The 21060-nt window shown below is 30.4% G+C and overlaps 1 protein-coding gene across 1 annotated transcript; it reads left to right on the forward strand.

The window, feature by feature from the left end:
- Positions 1-1145: 1145 nt before the first annotated feature.
- On the forward strand, positions 1146-21060 carry LOC106465944 (protein lunapark-like). Its single transcript, XM_013926187.2, has 9 exons — positions 1146-1295; positions 2205-2246; positions 3231-3418; positions 4025-4211; positions 7413-7479; positions 11877-12023; positions 12383-12559; positions 13135-13266; positions 14709-21060. The coding sequence occupies exons 1-9, from the start codon at positions 1248-1250 to the stop codon at positions 14870-14872; spliced, it is 1152 nt and encodes a 383-aa protein (XP_013781641.1). The 5' UTR covers positions 1146-1247; the 3' UTR covers positions 14873-21060.

The raw sequence follows: 21060 nt of genomic DNA on the forward strand, positions 1-21060 counted from the left end.
CCTGAATATCGTATGCGATACACAACTACATTTATTTGATATGCAGCTGTTGCTCGTGAACGTGGCAGTAGGATCTGGTTTGTTTGATTAAATGTATGGGATTTGAAAAGATCTTTATATGTGATGATCAAAGTGCATGTGAATGATGATAGGTTATTTTCACACAAGAGAAAATGTAAACCTAGGATAAATAAAACAGTTTTATTAATTCGTTATATTTTTATTACACAAATTTTCCAACAAATGAATAATGGGTGCTACTATAGCGTGCGGTCTACACAGATATCATCGTCACCGTTTTAATGATTCACTAAAACATAATTTATATCTATCCACGTTTTTCTTCATCAAATAATAATAATTTAATAAGTTGTGTGTTCCAAAAGAGTACCTTTAATTTAGGTTATAATTGTGCTAGTTTTGATTGTTGGAATTTATTTCATTCCGATTATATTTGCCCACAAAATGTTATGTAATGGTATTTTGTACTTTATCAGTTTCAAAAATGTTATTTATAATAAATGGCACCAATTACAAATAAACTAAAGTTAAAACGGTGATAGGGATAGTATCTACGTAAACCGCTTGCTATATTAGCACTGAATAATGTGTATAAGAAGAAATAATGCTTTATAGAATATTCACAATACAAAAAAATGACCTAAAACAGAGAAAGGGTTAAAGGTCATTTCATGAAGAAAAGCTGGAAACAAATGTGATATATGTTTCAACATGTTTATGTGCATGGTATACTAAGCTATAATTATCAATACATGTAAATCGTATAAAAAAAACTTAATTGAGTCATACAAGATGTAGATCTCTAAGCCTAACTTTTTTTCTGTCCCAATAATTTCAAAATATAGTTTGAAAATGATGTTGTATCTTGATAGTTAAAGAAGTTGTCTTATGCTTGTAGCTAAAACCTTTCCTCCTGATAACAAGGGACAAGACCTTAAAGGCTGTACTTGTACACCCATCCTTGAGAAAAGTAAAAAAATTAAACCATCCATGTATTTGAGAGTTGTTTTGATGACGGTGGAGACATTAGGCATGATAGAAAAAGGTTTATATGAGGTATGATCGGGCATAGAAGATATTACAGAATCTGTAATATCTGACAAGGGCTTTTTGAAGTAGCTTATTATATTATTGAATAACATAACTAACAGTAATTTTATCATTTTCTGTATCTTTTAGTATTTGATTTACAGATGCACCACAAAGAATACCCCATTTGGTAGTATATGCTGTTACGTGAAACTATCATGGGGTCTGTTTTAATGAAATTTAAGGTGAGTTGTACTTTTCTTGATGTTTTTTTGCACACTGGAATGTGTAAAATTTGTAAAAAGGTTATATTCCTCTCAGTTTCTTAATACAGGTTTATAAAATCTTTCAGAGATAAAATTACATTGAAAGTAATGATTTTTAAACTGTTAAACAGAATTTAGCTGTATATATGTTTAGTTTTTAAAAACTTAGAGTTTTAAAGTGGTTTTAATGCACGTGGGGGTCAATAGGCATAATGGGATGAAAGTGTAGTTCAAATATGATTGGAGATTGCAGAACGTCTGTAACAGTATCTGTCTATAGTTTTGAAAAGTTTTAACAATTGTATGAGCTAAACGAGTGCAGAGTATTTAAAGTCCACACGGTGATAAACGTCTGAAGTCTGGTTGGAGATATTTCAGTAAAACAAGTATTGGAGATGAATAAGTACATATTTTGTTATACTTTCCGTTAAAATCATGACTGAACACAGCTAAAACATTGTATCTATTCTATATCCAAACAACTAAGGAAAGAGTCTATGAATAGGAATAGATAAACCTTATTAAATAACTGAAATACATTATTTTTCAGTCAACATACTAAGCATCAGATTGTTTTGTATCCATATGTATATATCATTGATAATTAAAATAATGTTTGTTTTGCAACTGTTCATGAGGCGAGTGTTTTTACAATTCCACTTGATTCCATTACGAGTATTCACTCAGCATAGTTATTCAGCTCTCAGTAACTATTTATGTAAATCAAGTACATTTAAATAAATTTCAGATATTTTTTGCATAGATATGAAAGATATAATACCTGATGTTGATTAACAATCACTCACTTATAAGTAAAATGCTTTTCGTGTTTTCTTAAAATTTCAGGGGCTTTAAAAGCTATATTGTTGTTTTCTTTTTTGTTTATAGAAAAAACCTTCAACCAAACAAGTTCTTGAAGAACTAGAAAAGGTGAGTTACTGTAGCTTTTTTTAGATGTCTTGCCTCCTTTAGTATTTGTTTTCTGTTGAATTGCAGTTATACTGAAAGAAATATCACATTGCATGTTGTTCATGTTGAGAAAATTAACAATGTAGTGTACCATAATGTAACATCAAAGCTATACATATGATACTAGGATGTTTTTTTATTTTATTTTTAATTTCAAAATGTTTCTAAAACATTCAAGATTGCTTTACAGTGGTCAGTTTCTAAGCATACAGTGTAATTTTACTGAATTACTTATTACATCTGAATGAATTTGCCTTGTACAAAGCTTGTCGTGTATTAGTGTAATACAGTTTTAACGTAAACATATTATGGTATTATGATAGTTGTGGTCTCCAATGTAAACTTCATGTCCTACAATGTTTGGCAAGAAATATTGCACGTGGACTACCTTAAACTATAGTTATCATCTTGATGGAAATCAACTCCAATCAGTATACGTGCAGTTAATCAATAATTCTGAAATAAAAGGAATACAAAGATTACAGTGTTTCTCCAAACAAAGTGACACATGTGTTTGAGTTTCTCCCACAAACAAACATTGAAATGAAGGGGGGACATTTGAAATGTCGAAAGTAGAATCCTTATAAATTTGGTATTGTTTCATTATTGTGGATTTGAACTTTACTGAATACAATACTTTAAATGAACTGTAACAAACATGTCTTTATCCAAAGAAATAACTTCCTCTGACTTCTGTTAAATTTTCCTGTAGATAACAACCTCCAGTCCTACTTACTTTCTCACTGGCAATAACATACTGTCTGGAAGGCTTAAGAGACTAACTAATCAAAACACCAAGATACTTTTTTCTTTTCCATAATAATATTATTGGCTTTCACATAAATATGTGTAAGTGGTTTAGTAATGTATACATTACAGTATATCATGTGTATGAATATTGTTATTTTTAAACCCTGTATATTTTAATTTTAATATTTTTTTCAGGAAATCCAGACCACCTCTGAATACAAGTCAAGTTCAGAGAAAACCCACAAGCATCTTATTGGCTCATTAATTCTGTACTCAGTCCTTATATATGTTGTGGCTGCCTTAGTTTATTATTTCTGGTTTTTTCCCAGTACTTTGGGTGATGGAGTATTGCATTCACTGCCATTGCTAGCTTTTCCACTTCTGTAAGTATACAGAGTGGGATTTTTGAATTATTAAAAAGTTTAGTTTTTTTACTAATTTGATTGATATACTAGAAAGTTTTGGACACTGCTTTTTTCGTAAAGAAATATTATTATTTCTTTAATATTTATAAATTTTGAAGAAATGATCACAAAGAAAACTAATTTTAACCTGCTTGTTTTTAAAAATTCTCTACGTTTTTTAAAATGTTAAGCTGAAAGATCATTTAAAAGAAATCAAAAATTATGGAGTATATAAGGTGGAACATAAACTTTTGTTTCATTTTCGGTTTTTTTATCATTTATTGTTATTGTTGAACAAGCATGGCCATTGCATATATATTATAATGTAAAAAACTCCGTGTACATCAGATGCAGGTAACTGTTCAATAGGATGTGTGTTAATGAATGTTTTTGTTAATAAAGTTAAAAATCAAAACGCGCATAAAGACTGAACTGATAAGTTAGGCAGCTTGATGATTTGAAAGCAAGAGTTGTTCTTAAAAATTAAAATATGTCAGTCTTCTTGTAATTTGTTGTTTATATTGTTTGTAGTATAAATCTACCTTTAATAGTAAAATATGGGTAAAGTAAAGCTATTCGTTACAGAGTCTGGATTCTCAAAAGATTTCTCCATTGGTACTTCACTCGAACCATCAAGATAAATGAAGAAAAACTTATTGAACTAAGGAAAAAAAAGAAGTCAATTCTAGATGAGGTCATGGAAAAGGAAACCTACAAAGTTGCCAAAGAATTGTTAGAGAAATTTGATCCTCAGTTACTCAAAAAACAAGAGGTGAGAATTGTTTTACTTAAAACACTTCACAGATAAATAAATGCAAGCTTAACGGTATTTCTTGTTAAACATTTGTAATAAAGTGTGACAGATACACTTCAGTAAAGTTATATATTTATACTTTCAGAAGTAAAATTTGGGTATGATAGAAAGTAGTTTGTGGAATTGTATAGAGTTTTAGAAACCTTTCTACTCGGAGGTTGGTCAGAAAGGTTTCTAAAACTCTATACAATTCCACAAACTACGGAGGTTGGTCAGAAATGTTTCTAAAACTCTATACAATTCCACAAACTACGGAGGTTGGTCAGAAAGGTTTCTAAAACTCTATACAATTCCACAAACTACGGAGGTTGGTCTTATTATTTGTTACCGACATGTTTCAGTTCTGGTTGACTAAGTCTGATAAGATGTTCTTTCATCTTTAATCCAACTATAATGTTCATGTTGATACTGCTAGTAAAAGTTTAATTGTAAAATTAAAAAAAAAAACTTCATAAGTATCTACACAATCTAAATAGCAAGCATTTTGTGCATCGATAAAGAGTCTAAAAGTTAACTAAGAGAAACGTGAACTATGTAATAAGATAAAATTCATTAAAAGTATGCTCTAGCATAAAGACCAACACAATCTAGTTAAGAATCATTATATTTGTCCATGCAAAAAGATCTTACAGGTATATTTAAACCTAAAAATCAAGTAAGTTCGAAAGAAGCTGGTAGGTGTAAAAACAATACAAGTTGAGGTGTTGCATAGAACAACTTCTCTATGAAGAGAAAAACTTTTGTTACTGACATGTTTCAGTTCTGGTTAAAACATAATAATGTTTTTGAAAATTGAGTTATTGCACTCTTGTGTTTAAGTTTGTGACATCAAATGTAGATTGGTATAAGGTCTAAAGAATGCATTAAGAAAACTTTTGGTCATGGAAATGGAGATGTTGCCTTCCAAGTATGAGACTTTTGTGAAGGTGGTTATCACTTTGCAGAGCAGTATCTGCCAAACTTCAAAGTGAAGGCTTAGTAGAGGAGTGTAGAAGGAGTCACATGCGTCACGTGAGCATGTAATGCTCCTATTAGTGAGGAGGTTATGTACGAGAGACATGTTGGAATCTTGCAATTCCAATAGGAGGAGCAGGAGGCTTGTGGCATGTGTAAAGAAAAAGTTTGCATATAGAGGGCAACACTGAATGAGAATACATTTCAGTATAGGAAAATTATAACTTCTTTCAAGGTGGTTATCAGTTTTCAGAGCAGTATCCATGAATAGAAAGTACTAGGTAAAATAATGTGACAAGACATTATATATTGTTTGAGCTGAAAAATTGCATATTTATGCTAATGCAAACTAAAGTATAAAGAAATGTGTGGGAGGGGGCATTTTTAGCTATTGGAGTCCTATAATAGAGAAGTTTACCAGATGTCTTGCGTATGCTACAAAACTATGAAGCAATTATATGGTTATTCAGATTTGTTAGCTTGTTAGGAGTGTCGGCTGGCTATGCTTTCAACCAAGTGACCACCACTGAAAGGTCGATGTTTCCTGATAACTGTATGAAACAGTCAAGCAGAGCATTGTTGTACACCTTGGCCAGACACTCAATGTCTAACCTGTGCTGTTGCTGGCACAGTCTTCATTTGGCAGGATGGTGCCACCATTATAAACTTCCAAGTTTATTGCCACATTACTGGCACCAGTTTCATTATATTGTATTTATCTAGCAAAAAAGCTTTTCCATCTTGCCATGCAGTATTCAAAGATGTTTGCCACTGCTTCATTACAAATAGTTGGGTCATGAAGTTTTTTTCTAGAAACTTGGAAGTTTGTACTCTTCTGAGTGGTCTTTTTCTAATTGCGAGCATCTGCTCAGATAAAAGTTTTGGGGAATTATCAGCCGTACCATGATCCAAAACACTTTGATACCCTCTTTTTAAGGACCAATATTTTTTTTTAACATATTTGGGTGTCCAGGTCATTTAAGTATAAACTGACCTCAGAGTCACCTGCATCTTCAAGTCACTCCTTCTACTTCTTGTGACACCAAGGGAGCTGTTACACATAATGGTTTTGGGGTTTTTCTGTTGCTCATATTTTCTTTTGTGTGGCTAGCACAAACAATGTTTACAGTGCCATAGCTTGGCATCGACTCAACTGATATTTGTTATAAAAGTTGATTAACATACAGGAAACGTATGATATCCTTATTCTTGGTTGGGGGAAAATATGTAAAGGACAATAAATCACATTTTTAAAAGTCAGGCAAACATGAGTGTCTTTTCTTGTAAAAACTGTTAAATAGATGTCCAGAAGTGTGAGGTAAACAAATGGTGAACAGTAAATATTATGATAGTCTTAAAGACATAACATGCAATAAATTGTCAGTATATATATATATACACATGTAAGTCTATGCATCTCAGCCCCAACTCCACTAATAGATATATATATATGTACATGTAAGTCTATACATCTCAGTCTGATCTCCTTACTTCACATTAACAAAGGTAGTGTGTGTAACTCAAGTGTTGAAATTCAGCTCTGACCAGCACATTGTGAAGGTTTAGTATTGCCTGCTTGATACGACTAATGGTTGCAGTAGTTTTGTTTACATATAAGTGTATTTGACAATACATGTGTGTGTGTGTGTGTGTGAGTGATGAAAGTAATTTCTCTTTGTATAGTTGGTGATTTAAAATATGGAATTTTAATTTTCTGTTAAAGATATTATTGGGATATCTTCTCTATTTTTCTTGGGAGTAAATGTTTCCTGTTTTATTTTAGCTTTTACAATATTTTAATAGTCCCAACCTCCATATATCACAGTTTGTAGAGCTTTACATCAGTTTCTAATCGCTGTATATCTTCTTTGTGGTAAAAATTCAATTGTAAGGGAAGGTTCAGATGTAGTTTTTTTAGTTTTTCTTACAGGCTGGTACTAATGAAATCATTTATTTGTTAATCTGAATGTATTTACTTACAGTTACATATACTTAAGTATTTAGATAAAAAAAAGTTGTCTTCGAATACAAAGAGTGGTTAAAATAGAATAATAAAAATGAGATCAAATGTTAATAGGTTTTCATTAACATGAAACCAGAATATTAATATTAGAAAATTGTTTCAAGAAACAGGCCAATGTAAAAATATTAATTTTTTGACTAATGAATACAGTGTATTACATTAATACATCTTTTATTTCACAGAACACTGAAGAAAAAACTGCTCAAAATGGATCCCGTGAGAGTACACCCTTAAAACAAAAAGAAACTGGTAAGCGGAAGTTAAACATAGATTCATTTTGTACCCTCTTGCAGTTTTTTTGTCTTTTTTACTTTTTCCAGAGCAACGTGCATTGCAGCATTCTTCATGTGAACCCTGATTTAAAATGCAGGAAATGTTAGTCTAACCTTCATTGATTTACACTCTTTTCTTTTAAACAACTGTCAAATCTTCATAAGTTGGAAATGGCCAATAAACAGTGATTAATGGCATATCATATAATGGTTTAAAAAACTTATATACAGTGTAGCCCCATTATAACGCGATCGTTGGGGTCCATACAATGTCATCGTGAAACAGGTGGGGTCACGCTAAATCAGGGTTCAAGAAAATCACTGTTCAAACTGACCCAATGTTGACCTTACATCCTAAAACACCTCTGTTTTCGCTCTCTTTGAGTAGTTTTTTACACGTTCCATTTCTGGCAAGTAAATTACCTCTGAATTAAGGAATTTTGTGAATAAATCGTTGTTGTTACAGTAGAAATTAAAACACAAATTATTTTTAGTACGCTTTTTAATTAACAAAATGACAAATAAAAACATTCAAGAATATTAGCAATCATCATTTGCAGTTTATTTCTTAAAATACTGATCGAGTGTTCCTTGCTTGAACGTAGCATGTCTCTGGCTGTGAGCGAAATCTAGAATGCTTCTGAGTTGGAAGATTTTTATGTGGTCCACCTCCTGAGTCTCCAGCCAACGGAGGCTAGCCTCGAGGTGTTCAATGGCTTCAGACACTTTTGGTGGTGGTGGTGGTGATGGAGACTCTTCATTATCCTGTTCTTGTGGCTCGAGAACCGGTACACTTGCCTCCGTTGGTGCTATAGTTACGTTATGGACGATCTCAGCATCCGTCAAGTGCTCATATGTTGAGCATTCAACGTCAACAGAGTGCCTCTGGTGTAGCTCTTCTTTGCCTCACGCACATCTTCCTCTGTGAAGCCATACAAATCTGTATCGTCATCATCATCTTCCGTGGTGGAATGCCATGATGAAAAGGTTAGCTCCAGATCCTTCTCCTGGCATTTCTCTATACACGACGAGCTGATTGCTACCCAGGCCTCCCACCTAAGTGGCAAATTTCCTTCATGTTCAGGCTTTTCTGATAGGCTTCAAGTGTTTTTGAAGGATTTAGTGAAAAAAAAAGTTTGAAATGCATTTAGGAGGTTTTAGAGATTACACAAAGGAATTTTGAGACTTTTTAGATGACGAAAAGTATTTTTAATTTTGATATGAAAATCACTTTGCACTCAGACTAGTTAAAAGAAAAGAATCAATATTTTCACGGACAAATAGTAAAAATACTTCATTAAAAAGATTGATTTTTTTGTGTGCAAAAATCTTCTTATGTTTACTATAAGTCTACAAAATTTTGTAAAGATACACTTAAAATATTAAAAGTTATTAGTATGTAAACTATAACGAGATTATGGTTACGACGTCGGTCCTAGGGACCAAGCCCGTGTCGAAAGAGTTAATGACCCATCGCATTATATCTAAATTCGCATTAAATCGGTGCATGTAAAATCGGGGTTTCACTGTATTTGGAAATCAATTCTTGGTTTGACCATCTCATAAATTTTCCCTGTCAAAAGCACTCTTCGTACTATTTCTATCCTAATGTCTCCCAGTGGGACAGCAGTAAGTCATGGGTTTGATTTCCCCTGGTGGACACAGCAAATAGCCCATTATGTGCCTTTGCTATAAGAAAACACACACATTCTAGCCTAATATATTTAACTTTATGCCTGGCATGGCCTGGTGGTTAGGGCATTTAAATAGCAATCTGTAGGTCATGGAATCAAAACCTGTCACCAATCATGCTTGCATTTTCAATCATTATAATGTGATTGTCTGATCTACTAAAGAATATCCCAAGAGATGCCTTTAGTCTATAACATCAAAATTATAGACCGATAGTCCTGAAGTAGCTTTGCTCAAAATTTAACAAACAACTTTATAAATTTATATCATTTTATATATTGCCATTCAAATTCTTTAAGTTAGACATTACAGTTAATTAGCGTACATTCAAGAGAGGATAATAAAATATTTTATTTCAAAATCTCAGTTAGAGTAATGAGATAATAAAATTCTCTAACAGCCAGTTACTTTGTAATATCTGTTAAGACACCTGAGATACCATGTCGAACATTAATTGGAGGAATATATTAACCCTTAAACTATCCATTTGTTTTAATGTTGTTCACTTCTAGTGAGGCTTACATTTTACACCATAGTGAGTAATTTTATATTTCTCCTGTTGCAAGAACTCGTGTAATGAACTAAACAAATTGGATGAAATTACTCATTTTCTGTGTAGAGGATCGATCTAAAGATTAAAATATGGAAATAAATGCAATATTAATGATATTTTAGTTTAAATTTTTTGTGTGACTTTTATGTTATTAGGGACCCTGTAAGTCATGGGCCTACAAGTAGTTTAATGTATAAGTAATTCATAAAAATATGTTTAAAAAGACTTTGGGGTCCACATAGTGATTCTTTTGACAGATTTTGTTTATTGAGCCAAACTTCAAGGGCTTCCAAATACTGAAGTACAAAGCTTGGCAAAAAAATTGCATCATGCATTCCACTAAATAGTAACCACGTTGAGTCTGTCATGGCTGTTTTTGAAAAAATATTTTTCAGTCAATTTTGATCCTTGTAAAAAGAAAGTTATATTATGTGTTATATGTGACATTTAATGAATTTGGTTTTAGGTAAAACTGGTTGTCATATTGTACTTTATATTAACAAAATGAAAACCATGCATTGTATTTGTCTGATTAATATATATATAAGTGTATAATTACTTATTCATTAAAAACTTGAAAAAACTAATAAGTCAAGTGTACAGGTATGTAATAATTAGGAAGTTCAAAATAAATAGTACAAGACAAGCAAACAAAAGAATCCACAAGAATAAAGTTAAAAATATACATAAGAAAGTAGGCAAAGAAGAAACTATATTTAATAAAATATTAAAGAAAACTGACAACAAGGCCTAAAACTGTTAAATAAAAATGTTAAATGATCTTTTTCATCAATTAGATGTTCATGTACAGAGCTTGAGTATGTTATATTAAATTGATTTTGGAGCCTCACCACATCATTTCAGCTCATGTTGCCATATTTGCCATACTTTAAGTGCTGCCACGTGTCTTAAAAATAGTTCTGTAATACAGTTTCTATTGTAAAAAGACTATGTCCTGTTCAAAGCTCACCACTCTGCTCTGCTGATTTTCTATGATCTATATAGTATACAAGGATAATGGTTTCTCAACACCTTTTTCAAGGGTTCTGTTGCACAGAAATCCATAGGCACTGTGTCCAGTGACTTGACTGATGTGTCTTTATTTAGAACAGCATGAATACTCATTTCATTCTCCAGCTGTTTAATGGCATGCTACAGTTGAATGTATATGTCTTGGAAGCAACTGTGTACATGTGATTTGTGTGGCTTTTTCCAGTGGAGATCCTTCTTAATTATATTGCTTATTGTTTAATGGCATGCGACAATTGAATGTATATGTCTTGGAAGCAACTGTGTACATGTGATTTGTGTGGCTTTTGCCAGTGGAGATCCTTCTTAATTATATTGCTTATTGTTTCCTGGGGCACTTGAATAGCTTTTGCTATTGATCTTTATGTTCATGGATTCTCATCTTTTATAAGTTGCCCCTCTTTGGGGTATGACTTGTTGCAAGTATCTTTTTGGATAGTCCTGGCACCCCAATTTGATCCATATTCCTTTGTTTTCCATTGCCATTAATTACAAGGAATATCCCCAGTCAGCAAATCTTTGTGATCTGAGTGGTTGTCATGTGTTTTGATTTGCATATTCATAATAATTTTAATATAACATACTTACTTTCTGTATTTCATATGTTTGTAATGTTGTTTTTACCATGTAGATTTTTCAGATATTTTCTTTTCTCTTAGATAATAAATCTTCTTAGTTTTATTGGTAATGGTTTATTGTCATTTGTCACTAAAACAATTGCTGTTTGCATTGTAATGATATTATATGTGTGTTCATATATGTAATAAATAAATACTTGTTCTTTCAACTATTTATCCTTAGCTGTTTATGGCTAGCCCTTTCAGTAATTTTAGTAACTGGTCTTTAGACTAATTGGCAGTTGATTTAATTCTTTGCTAATGCAGTTTTAAATCACCATACACACTTCAGTACTTACCAGCAGTACTTGGATAAATAGTTGCAAGTTCTGAGTTTGGGGTCCAAGTAATAGGGCATGAAAAATTAAATAATTAACAACATATTGAATGTGTATATATATATGTATATATATATATATATATTTCTTTATCTTTATTTTCAAGTTTTTTAAATTACAATTTCCTACGTTTTTACTATCTTAGAGGTACGACAACGAACAAAAAGAATACCAGAAGTGGGCCAACCAAGAGAAAATATAAAAATCCCTGGTGTAGTATATCCCCCTGTTACACCTTATGTATCTGGCTTTATTCAGAATCCTGTTGTTAGTCAAAGAAATCGACAGTGGGGTAAGTATTAAACTGAATTACTTTAATTTTGTTTTTTACACATAAAATGTTTCTAGCAGTAAAAGTTATGTACTTGTTTGAAATATTGCTGTTTTTAGCATTTTTGTTTCAAAACTTTGTTGTGTGAAAAAGGTCCAGAATTTGCTTCTTCAAAGAGTTTAAATGCCAAAATGTTATAACACTAAGCTGCATGAACAATGTTTGCAGTATTTAAAGTTATTTCTATGTTCCAACTAAATCTAATGTAAAATTTAATACAACTGATACGCCAGATGTGCAATATGGTTGTCGTATTATTTGTTTGGGTTATTTTCTTGACTTTGTTTTTGTGTCTGTTATATTTGAATCTTCTGATTTAGGAGTTCGTCCTACTGGTCCAGCAATGCCTACTCCAGTCTTGCCACAACAAAGGAATATGCTCGATCGTTTCATTGATTACATGGTAGGGGATGGGCCGTCAAATCGCTATGCACTCATATGCCAGCGATGTAATTCTCACAATGGAATGGCACTAAAAGAAGAATTTGAATATATAGGTAAGAATTTGCCAGTTTAATGGTGTGTGCATAGTTAATCTATCAGTGTATCTTAAAGATCATTTATGCTTTTTTTTTCAAAAAGTAACAATTAACAATATCTAAAAATATAAAATGAAGATAACCAAGTATTTAGTGCAACATCAGGCCATTTTTTGCACTACTATGAGGTTGGAAAGATAGCGAAATTACAGAAAGGAAATGGCAGCCTAGCGATAGATCCCCTTATGGTTCATCAAGATAAAAAATTCAGGTGGTCCACAAACAAAAAAACTTTGAGAACAACTGTTTTAGGTACGGGAGAAGTAAACTAAGAAGTTTAGTAAAGAGCATTAAATTAATGGATGTAAACTTATGTATTATTTTTACATGTATTAAAAACTTTTAGATCCACTTGACGAATCCTCGATGAGTAATATTAATAGCAAAGTTCAATAACTGTTGTAGCAAATAAAAAAATTTTATCGTTATTACTTAAAACAATCACATAAGTTTTCTCCTACCATTACATTATAAATGAGATTTACTGCAACAGTTATTCAATGTTTTTGAATGACATTTTTTGTGTTTTCTAGTGTTTAGGTGCTGCTATTGTTTTCAGCTCAATCCATCAAGGAAACAAAGGCCTCAATCTGTCAAGATTGCAGAAACTCAACCATCTTCAGAAATACCAGATCATAAATCATCTGATGTATCAGATGGTGTTGGTAAGTAGGTTTATAAGTAATAGTTTTTTTGGATATTAATTTGTACTGACCAATTACTGTTGAATTTTAATCAGAATTGTGTTTCAGACTTTAGGGAACAAAAGAAAACAAAAATGTAGAAAATTCAAAGAATGTATTAAAACCTCTTAACATTTTAAACTTGACTGTACGAGACCAAAGTACAAAAAAGTTGTTAATGATTTGGATTTTTTTTACATTTTGCAAACTTATTAGCAAAAATAAAAAAATAAATATTATTTCATAATATTACAGCAGTTAAACTGTTTTGCTCTACCTTATTCAGTTACAACACTTTTGGGTCAATTAAATTTCTTATTGTTAATGTGAAGTATGTCTCAAACTACTGATAATAAAATTCTGGTGTTAGTGGTAGTTCATATATCCTCCCCCCCTCCCCCCCAGTGGTACATTTGAAGGCTTTTATAATGCTATAAATTGTGCCCCCCAGTGGTATGTCTGTGCACTTACGACGCTAGAAACCAGGTTTCAATACCTGTGGTGGGCAGAGCACAGATAGCCCATTGTGTAGCTTTCTGCTTAATTCCAAACAAACAAGCTAAAAATTGGATTTTGATACCTGTGGTGGGCACAGCACAGATAGCCCATCGTGTAGCTTTGTACTTGACTACAAACAAATATACACCTTTCTACTGCTAGTTTATTTTTAATCCCTTTTAATTCTTATCAAACTTATTATCATTTGCTAACTTGATGTCTTTATCTTATCTCAACCATCTTTTAACAATATTGAGTGTTTTTATTGTTTTAATTCCAGAATTACACATTGTTTAAACAACAATACATCATTCCTTCTATAAGCTCTGATATCAACCTGCTCACACATATTTATGAAAAAATAAATAAATAAAGTTACACTTGATAGTTATACAAGAGCTATCATGGTAGTTTATGGTCTCTTGATAAAGATGTGTATAAGAAATATTGAGAAAAAAAACTGAAGAAAATTTATCATCCCTATCTCTTTCAAATGAATCTTTTCAGAAAAATTAACCTTCAAAGTACTGAATAATTATGTGAAATTTTTTTGATTGTCAAAATTTCAAGACTCCAAAGTTTCAACTAATATTATCTTCTTTCAAAAATGCAGTGATTTTAAAACTTCAACATAGCTCTATCACGATATTATTTTAATAAGTCCAATTCTTTTACGTTTAAAAATTGAAATGACTTGTCTTCATCATACACTTAATCTTCTGTAGTTATTGAAAATATGAATATTGAATGTTGTGAGAAATGTTATCAGTCTTGATTAATAGTGCTTTGTAGTTGTATATGTGATTTGTAAAGAAAAATTATATCTAAACCTAATTTGCAGTGAAGTTTGTAATTTTTTGTTACCTCTGTGTTTGATATATTTTCTGAATTAATAGTTCATTGGTGTACTTGTTTATATGTTGTAGAAGAAATTGAGGAAAAAACAGAACCCCATGATTCTACACGTGAATATTCTAGTACTTTACGTGGTAATGAAGATAACAGAAAAGTAGTAGAGGAACTGCTCGTACCTACAACAAATGAGGACTCGCAAGAAAACCAGAACATTAGTACTAATGGTCATGAGTAAAGTTAATGAATGCTACTTATGGTTATATAAGGTATCTTGTTTGAAACTTGTGGAGCAAAGTAAATATAGTAGTTCTGAATTTTCAGATGTTTTTTTAGTCATTAAGGAGATGAACAGGCAGACACAACCAGTCTATGGAATTGTCAGTCCTTGCGATTCACAGTTGTTCCAGTGAGTGGTAGTTTTGTTGAAAATGTGTATTTAGATATTCTTTTCTGTTCTTGGTAATTCAGAATATTTCAAAGTTTAACAGGCAGTTCCTGTCCACTGCTCTTTATCCCATCAAGCTTTCACTTCCCTCCCTTAAGCTGTTTTCAGTTTGTTTGTTTTTTTTCTTATATTTCAAAAAAATCATTAGCGATGTTTAGCTTTATCAGTATATTCTATCACAATTCATTTTTATTTTAAAAAGTCTGAAGTTGTATTATTTTTCATGTCAGAGTTAAATACAGATACTAATGTAATTGCTAAACACCTGTAACAGTTTTAGTTAATGGATGATCGGTTGAGATGTGTTATAGTTTTGAATGTATTTCTGAACTTTTTTATTAATTAATGTACTATATTGCTAGCTACTGAAAGGCAGAAATAATTTAACTATTCAAAATGCCAGAACTAGTAGTTAGAACAATTTTTTATACTTTAAACATTGAAAACTTGGCAATCATAATTTTTATTGCATATTTTTTATTACACCTATCTATTAAAGATGGTCACTGTATAAAAATATGTATATAAACCAGATAGAGTAAAGCAGAAAACTTTCAAAGGAACTTCACAACAACAACAAAAATATAACAAGAAGTCATTATAAACCTATGAAAAAAATCAGTTTATAGAATGAAACTAAAAGCATATCCAGGAAAAATTAATTATATTGTTTCTCTTATAAACTTATTTTATCATCATTTATTTGGCTATGTTGTTTGAACATTCTTATAGTAACATTTGTGTTCAATCCAAACTGTTACTTGTAAGCTTCATATTGATAACTCTTTTCCGTTCGTTTCTCACAATTTTAGAAGCATATGTAATAACCATTGAAGAGATCTATTCGAGTAGGCTTAGGTGTTAATAAAACAGATTCTTGGCTTGTTTTGATTTTTTTTTTAAATAATAAGTTTTCCCGTATGAATGTTATAGTGGTGACACAAAACAGTTGTGACCTTCTTCCTTTTTTTTTTGAGTTATGGCCTTATTACACATAATAAGGTTACAATGAATTTAAAATAAACATTCATATTTTCACATACTTCTTACACAACCTCTCAAAGTGGTTGTTGGGATTTTTAACCACAATTTAGATTGTAATGAAATTATGATATAATTATCTAAGTTTGATAAAATTTATAAATAACATGTTTTCTTATGCTTCAGTTTTAAGAAGAGTACAAATAAAAGAAGGGTTGTCAGTTTTATTGGGTAACCTACAAAACGAATAAGGATCATGATATTTACATGTAATTATTTTTAAAGCACAATTTCAGCATCTTTATTGATAAAATTTTGTTGATTTGTTAATTTAAACTGCAAGAAGTATAATCAGTAAGTGAGGTGAAAACAGGTTTTTTTTCACACAATCATGAATAAGAAATAAGATTTTCTGCTATAAAACTCGTTGACAGTACTGATGAATTCTCTCTTTTTTTATACATGTAGTATTTTCACTTGAAGACGAACACTGGTCAAAAAACAAACCTGGCTTAAGTTTGGAAAGTTTAACAAGTCTTAGAGAATCTATCAAAAAGTTTATATTGCACTATGTACTGAGTGTTGAAATTAAATAACAGACACATCTTTTTTTTGTAAAATGTAAACAGAAAAAGAAAAATATATGTATATATATATAAACGTACTAGGTCTGTTATTATTTTTTTAAGGGATCATTCACAATTGTCGTCATTAAACTTATCAAGCATTGTTCCATAATTTCATGATCCACCCACTCATGCATTTTATAAAACTTAAAAATGTTGAAATATAAGATCTGGTATGGAGTGATGCTCCATTAGTCACATTTATTAAACACAACCATTGATAGGAAAAATATTAACTCTGTCATTTACCTTCGTACATTATCGAACTGGTTTATGCTTTGTTTTACCCTCCCACCCACCATTATCAAACAGTGTTTGGTAATTTTTAATTGTAAATGGTCCCTAAAAAGTTATCATTAGTATTTTTAAACAGTTCTGTGGAGAATAATGTAATGCAAGTTAGTTAAATTGTTCCATTTTTATATAAAGAAGTTTAATAATAGAGAAAATTGGTTACAGAGACAGTACTCTCAAGAGCCCAGATGAAATATCAAATTTTACAGTAAATTAATACTAATATAAATAATTTATTGTGATTAAGTAAATGATCATTCAAAATACATTAAATCTCTCTCTCTCTAAAATATTAAAACATGTGAATGAAAACATAATGATATTCAATTTCTGTGCTTTGTGAAAGAATGTCTAAGAAATGTACTTTGATTTTATGTTTTCTTTACGAAAATTTTGTGTTAGCCAGTTGCATAATAAACTATTGTTATAACTTGAAGTTATTTTAGTCCTAATGATCCTGATTTTGACGAATTTAATTGTAATATTTACCACTGTGTGATATATGTCTGTGAAAAATACCAGATTAGACAGTTACAGTGATTATTTATAGACACATAGTAACATTCACTTACATATATTTATATGGCTTCCTTAAACCAGCTAAAGTACAGATCTATTTGATTCGTGATAGCAGATTGATCATGTTGTCCAACTGGTTATTGAAATATTCTTCCTTGAAAACATTTTTGTTCTTAGTTTTTTCTACTTAGTTATGGGTTATTAAATGTATTTTCCTTTATAGTTATATGGTAGAGCATTTTGTAGTTTCAAAATGTTTGTTTGCCCCTAAAAAGCAGAAAAATCAATTAATACTTTTGAGTATATTTTATATCAAAACGGTTCAAGTCATCTACTAAGCAGTTTAAAGCAAAAGTTAACATTAGATGTTACGTGCTTCCTTTTAACTCTAAATTAAACTGAGATGTGGCTTTAGTGTAATTACTGTTGTTGTTTAGAAGAAGATCTGTAACAATCAGTTGAAGTAAGAGGAATATTGGCAACCCAGTCTAATTTGTATTTCTTTGATAGTGTTTAACCTTAGCTTTCTATTTTTTTTTAACCTGTAAATTGTCTATACGTGTAGAATCTATTACTTTTTAAAAATTAGGTTAAAGTACAAAGGTTTTTGTGATCATTATATGTAAATTACTGTTAGATGTTTATCAAGACTAATACAAGGAGATAAAAAATGTAGATGATTAGGAAGAGAAACCTTGAGACTTTATATTGATGATTAGTTCTGAAAGCAGTTATATGAGTTGATGAAAAAATGCTGATTTAATAGGGTTATTTGTGTGCCCACCAAATTGTATTATTTCTTACATTTTAAAATAAGTTTACTTTTTTTAAACACTAGTCACATACTTTACACATTTTCTATGGTGTTACTCTCATTGTTTTTATGATTACACCATTTGTGTCCTGTTAAGTAGGATAGAAAAGAAATGCTAAGTTTTCTCTTCGTATATTTATTATGAAAGTCTGTCAGCCATGAATATGTGATTTGTAAATTTACAAACTGTGCGACTACAATGATTAATTAGAATGTAGGTAATGCATTAAGTATATGTTCAGTATTAATACAAGATGTGTTGTTGCTAGCCTAGATTTTGGCATGAGGAAATTCTAGGTAATGTAAATTAATAAAACCCAAAATAAATGGAACTTATTTTTTAAAAAACTTTACCAGCTGATTTTTTGTAATTAAGTTTATTTTGAAGTTTGAAAATTATTCTATATTGGTGCTAGTATTGACTTTGATGATCACGGTGAATGGTATTAAAACTGGTTTGGTTATCTATTTTACGTGTCAGTTATGTAGCAGACATAAGCTAACAATAAACTAAATTGGATAATCTTAAAGAAAATAAAAGAACTCAATGTATTTCCAGTCGTGTTATTGTCAAGAGTGTATCTTTTTAACTTTTCCAAATTTTTTTTTGGTGTGAGTTACTTTTTTTCCTTTTTTCTTTTTTTAAATGCTTGAACTAGCTCAAATAAATATGAATTGTTTATTTGATTTTTTTAAGACCATAAACTTATAGGTTATTTGGGTTTAAAAGTATTTGTCCATTAATAATATAAATTGGTTAATCCTTACAAGAAACATCGTAAGAACTACTACCTTGAACATCTAGTCATTAAAATTATACCAAACTATGAAATAGAATATTAATGAAATATGTAAGCTTGTGATTTAACTAATATCGTCTTCTGATCAAAGCAACTATGTCTTCCAAAGTTATCTAAATGTAAATATTAACGTGAAATACTTTGATCGTGTTTTTTTTTTAGTGCGAGCATATTAAAAAATAGTTGCAAGGATTTTAAAATTATTATTGTGTGCTTTATTTTTTTGCGAGGACAAGATCTTGTTAAAAGATACCTACATTATATTGTGTTTTATCCATGCTGCTTGTATGTAGGATTAATTTTCACTTGTCTTGCATATATATATATATATATATATTTATATACAAGAAATGAAAATTAGGCATACATGTACAACATAATGTAGGTATCTTTTAACAAATTATTGTTTTTTCAAAAATATATATATATTTAGTATTTTATAAGTATATTATAAAAATCATGTGGGGAAAGCAAAGTGATATTTTAAGAATATTTAAATATTTGGTCAAAAAAGAGCTAAAACTAAACCCCCAAAACCCTATACCATATTGTTTTGTAACGGTACCTTTTTCTATACAATTAGACTTAAGTTTTCATATGGTCAAAATCTTTACAATCCATTATATTGAATGCTGTTGACTGTGTTTTCTTATCTTTGTGGTAAAATAATGAAAAAAAAAAGTTTGCTTACTTTTGATTGTGAATATCTTAAACATTGTTATTGGTTGTTTTTTTTATTATAGGCTGAACTATTCAGAAATTCTTGGGTTAATTATGTATTCCCTGAAAGATCCTTTATAAATATGCTTAGAATATAAGAAAGAAAACTTTTGGAATCTTTCAAATTTATCAAATTAAAGATCTCTTTTCCTAAAAATATATAGCAGAATTTCAGAAATAAATTACAAGTAACTTTTAACTCAAAACACTGAAACATCTCTGCTGAATGTTAGTAACAAAAATTCAGTAAACAAGTCTTCAGAAATGCTATTTTTATCAAAGCAATGTAACATTTGTTCTAAAAAATACTTTAAATGGTTGCTGTATGTATACGAAAGCTATTAATGTGTGATTACTTCAGTTTGTTTAACAAATTCTTAATCAGGATATAAAAAAAAAGAAATAATTATTTCTTCACAAATTACACTATTTTGCACTTCGTCATAATACACAGTAAATTAATGTAGAATAAAGTTACTGTGACTTAATGAGTTTTGTTAACAAGTTTTATATTTTGAATCCTAAAAGTTGCTTTATAAAATTCGGTTTCAATTATATTCCGGTGGTATGTCTGCAGACTTATAACGCTAGAATTCGGGTTTTCGATACCCGTGGTGGGCAGAGCACAGATAGCCCATTGTGTAGCTTTGTGCTTAATAACAAACAAACAAACAATTATATTTACTATATTCGACAACTAGATATAAAATCGAAATCCTTTCATCATCCTTTTTTTTCTAATTGTAGAATGTAATTAGTTATTGTAATTCTATATTGTTTTCAGGTTCATCTGGAATGGATTTATTTCTTGGCATGTTAGATTTACTTAAAAAGATAACTATTACATTGAAAAAACAACTAATATTGTACTTTTGGTAAGTCTTAGAAATACTTTGGAATATTTTCATTACAAATATGTTTTGTATACATCAGCAAAACAGTGGCAGTATTTACACTGGTGAACTATATGTTTAACTTTGACAACTTTACATACACATTTTGAGTGCTGGAACAATTCTGTGCACGAGCTGTCAGTGATCAAGAAGATACACATTTGTTGGTCTGACTTGTAACTAGAACTAATTTATTCTTAGTTTATTTACGTAATATTCTGACGTCATGTAAGTCAGAAAATAATTTATTTTGATAGATTTAAGACAAGGCAGAAATCTGTAGAAGACGTTGAGATTTTGCAAGTCCAATAAATTTACTATTTATGGCGTT

The sequence above is a fragment of the Limulus polyphemus genome, unplaced genomic scaffold (genome assembly GCF_000517525.1).
Source record: "Limulus polyphemus unplaced genomic scaffold, Limulus_polyphemus-2.1.2 Scaffold2099, whole genome shotgun sequence".
Taxonomy (NCBI): domain Eukaryota; kingdom Metazoa; phylum Arthropoda; class Merostomata; order Xiphosura; family Limulidae; genus Limulus; species Limulus polyphemus.